At 50.1% G+C, this 2,786-nt stretch overlaps 1 protein-coding gene across 1 annotated transcript in view; it reads left to right on the top strand.

Moving 5' to 3' along the window:
* LOC113213380 (Schwann cell myelin protein) overlaps positions 1-2,786 on the top strand; it is a gene marked incomplete in the record, with an annotated part of 223,765 nt that overhangs the window by 171,747 nt on the left and 49,232 nt on the right. The window contains 1 exon segment of the mRNA XM_052264308.1: positions 1-108. Within this exon segment, the coding sequence (XP_052120268.1) occupies positions 1-108 (108 nt within the window).

The raw sequence follows: 2,786 nt of genomic DNA, 5'->3' as shown, positions 1-2,786 counted from the left end.
AGGGCGGACCGCCAGCACGAGCTGGCCTGCGAGGTGACGGGCTCCAGGCCCGCGCCCACCATCACGTGGTGGAGGGGCAGCCAGATGCTCACCAAGACCAGGATCGGGGTATGTATATGGTTGGCTGCGTTTGAGGTGCGCTCGAAATGTTGAGGGACTTGAGAAAGGACGGATTATGTTCTTTACTAGATGTATTTTAAGAACTTCTAAACAGATGGACTTAAGCAATCTGTCAGCAACAAATTTGCATCTTTTTAAGAGAAGACAAATGTGTCTATCAAAAGGATGCAAATTTGCCCCTCACAAGTTTGCTAAAACGCATCTGGTTTAAAAATGCATCTTTCTATTGAATGACTGTAAAAGTCCCTTCACATTTAAATTGATGTGTGGCGTCATCATCATTATTATTGCGTCACCATGTTTTAATTCAGCGCCGAGCTATTACTATTTTTCAATTATTGTTGATCCGCAAAAAAGGAAAAACAAATTAAATGGTCTCAAACAAACTGATAGGTTTTAGTGAAAACGCTTGTCTGTCTTTTTTTTTCCAATAATTTCCCTTTCCTCGCCTCGGTATGTCATAGGGTCGGCTGGACGAAATCGGCTGACAGTCATTAAAACGGTTCGCTCATTAAATGCTCGTCCCTGCCGCCGCTGCCCCCCGCAAAACAAGAGGACTCCCTCTTTTCCTCTTCCCTCCCCACCTTCTCCGACGCCCACCCCGCGATTGTCGCATCATGTGCGTTCTGTCTGTGCGTCTCTACCTCACCAACCCCTCTCTCCCCCCTGTGTTTGTCTCTCTCTCGTCTCACCATCACAATGGCCTCAGAACGAAAAACAAAATTTCTAATTGGTTTCGAACGAAAACTTGTGTGAAGGTTTCGCAAAATGCTCGAGTTGTTCATTGACTATAGGTGTCAGTTCGCGCCCAGCTCCCAGCCCTGCCTCACGTCCCGCTGGAGCGAGGGCGCTAGGGTGGAGATTGCGGCGATGCGATCGCCTTATTGCTGGGCTGTAAGTGGGTTAAGCTCGGAGCTCGCAGTATGACCTTGGAATCTGCTTTACTCCTTTTTATATTTTTTCCTCCCCCGCTCTTTCTTTCGTATCGACAAGCCTGAAATTCGACCGAAATAGCTGTGCAATAAAACGAAGGCACGCGGCCGGAGGCGCGCAGCACAGCGGCCGCAGCAAACCCGCCCGCCCTGCCCCGCCCACTTCGACATGAGGGCACAATTATTGCTAATTTCATTTCAGGGCGATCCGTCAAATCCTCGTCGCACTTTTCTGTCTCTCCTCCGTTTCCCTTTTCGTATTTCACCGGCGAGTGCGAAGGTTCCAGGGATACTGACGCCTGCAATTTCATATTGCTGAAAAAATTAAGGCATTTATTTTATAACCTCCGCAAAAGGTAGAATGATTTCCAAAAATATTTGGACACAGGAATGTCTGTTCTTTTCATTAAATTGTGAGTGGCATACTGAAAGTCTGAGGCATAGACGGAAGGCCGAGAGCGGAGCCAGTGAGAGATCACGTCTCACGCGCAACAGACTTTGCTTCGCCTCCAGCGAAAAATCGCAAAACCTGTTACGCGAGGCGTAGCCGGCGCGCGTCTCTAAATAGACTACGTATAGCTGAGGAGAAGTCGATATGCTCGGTCAAGCGAGTGAGCGACGGTGGTGCCGTCTGAGGGGCCGCAGGGGCGTAACGGAAAAGCGAATTTCAAATCTCTACGGATCGTACACACGCTCGCCTCTTGTAGCCACTTCATCATTTGCAGGAAAGGCGGGGCCCCACAGGTTGTGTGTGCGTGGGCCAACGCGTGTTTGTGCTCCTACTGCTGAGGCTACAGCCACCGCAGCGCGAGCATCTTTTTTCGTCCCGTCTGCCCCTTGCTTTTTTCTTCCGTGTGTGGATCTTATTCTCCTCTGTTTTTAACCTGGTTCCACCACCCTTCCTTCCCTCCCTCCTTTCCCCCGCTCTACCTTTGCATCCCCCTCCCAGCCATGTGCTTTGTCGTCAAAGTTTTTCCCTTTGCTTGTGTTGCCGCGCAGCTGTCTCTCGCCGCAGCTGAGGCCTGCCGCCCCCCCCCCCGTGCCCTCCTCTTCTCTCTCCCGTCCTGTCTCCTCTCCTCGCCCTCCTCTTCTCTCTTCTCCTCTACCACCTCTCCTCCTGTCGCTGCGTCCGTCCCGGCCTCCTGCCCCGCGCTCCTTAATTAAGGGCTCTCAAGACTTAAAAAAGATAAAAAATAATCTTAGAATACGAAATGTTGACGTAAACTTGGATCATCAACATGAAAATGTTAAATATGTGTTATTCCATAGAATTTATTTGAGATAACATATGACCACCTCCTTTCGACCAATCAAAATTGACCATCAAAACTATTGGAGGAGACAAGGGTTGCGTAAAGTTTAAGGTTTATTTTGAATAAAGCATCGTTTCTAATCAGTAGGATTATAAGATCTCTACCCCACAACGTTTTACGTTTTACCTACAGAAGTAGCTGAGACGGCCAATTCTGTCTTATGGGTTCCCGAAACACCGGGCTCCAGCAAAATGTTGGAGGCCTCTCGTGCAGGCGGGGCGAGGCCCTCCGTGACGCGCTGCTCAGCCAGACACATTGGGCCGGAGCCGCGCCGGCCAGGTACATCGACGCGGGGCTTCGGTGCAAGCGTGGGAAGTGATGTCTGTGATTCTGCGAGTCGAAGTGAAAGTGCTTCTTCTTCGACGCCGAGGCAGACGAGGCCCGCTATTATTCTCTCTCTCTCTCTCTCTCTCTCTCTCTC

This window comes from Frankliniella occidentalis, unplaced genomic scaffold (genome assembly GCF_000697945.3).
Source record: "Frankliniella occidentalis isolate FOCC.00 unplaced genomic scaffold, Focc_3.1 Scaffold18, whole genome shotgun sequence".
Taxonomy (NCBI): domain Eukaryota; kingdom Metazoa; phylum Arthropoda; class Insecta; order Thysanoptera; family Thripidae; genus Frankliniella; species Frankliniella occidentalis.
Note: the sequence above shows the minus strand (reverse complement) of the source record. Positions and strands in the feature narration are given on the sequence as shown.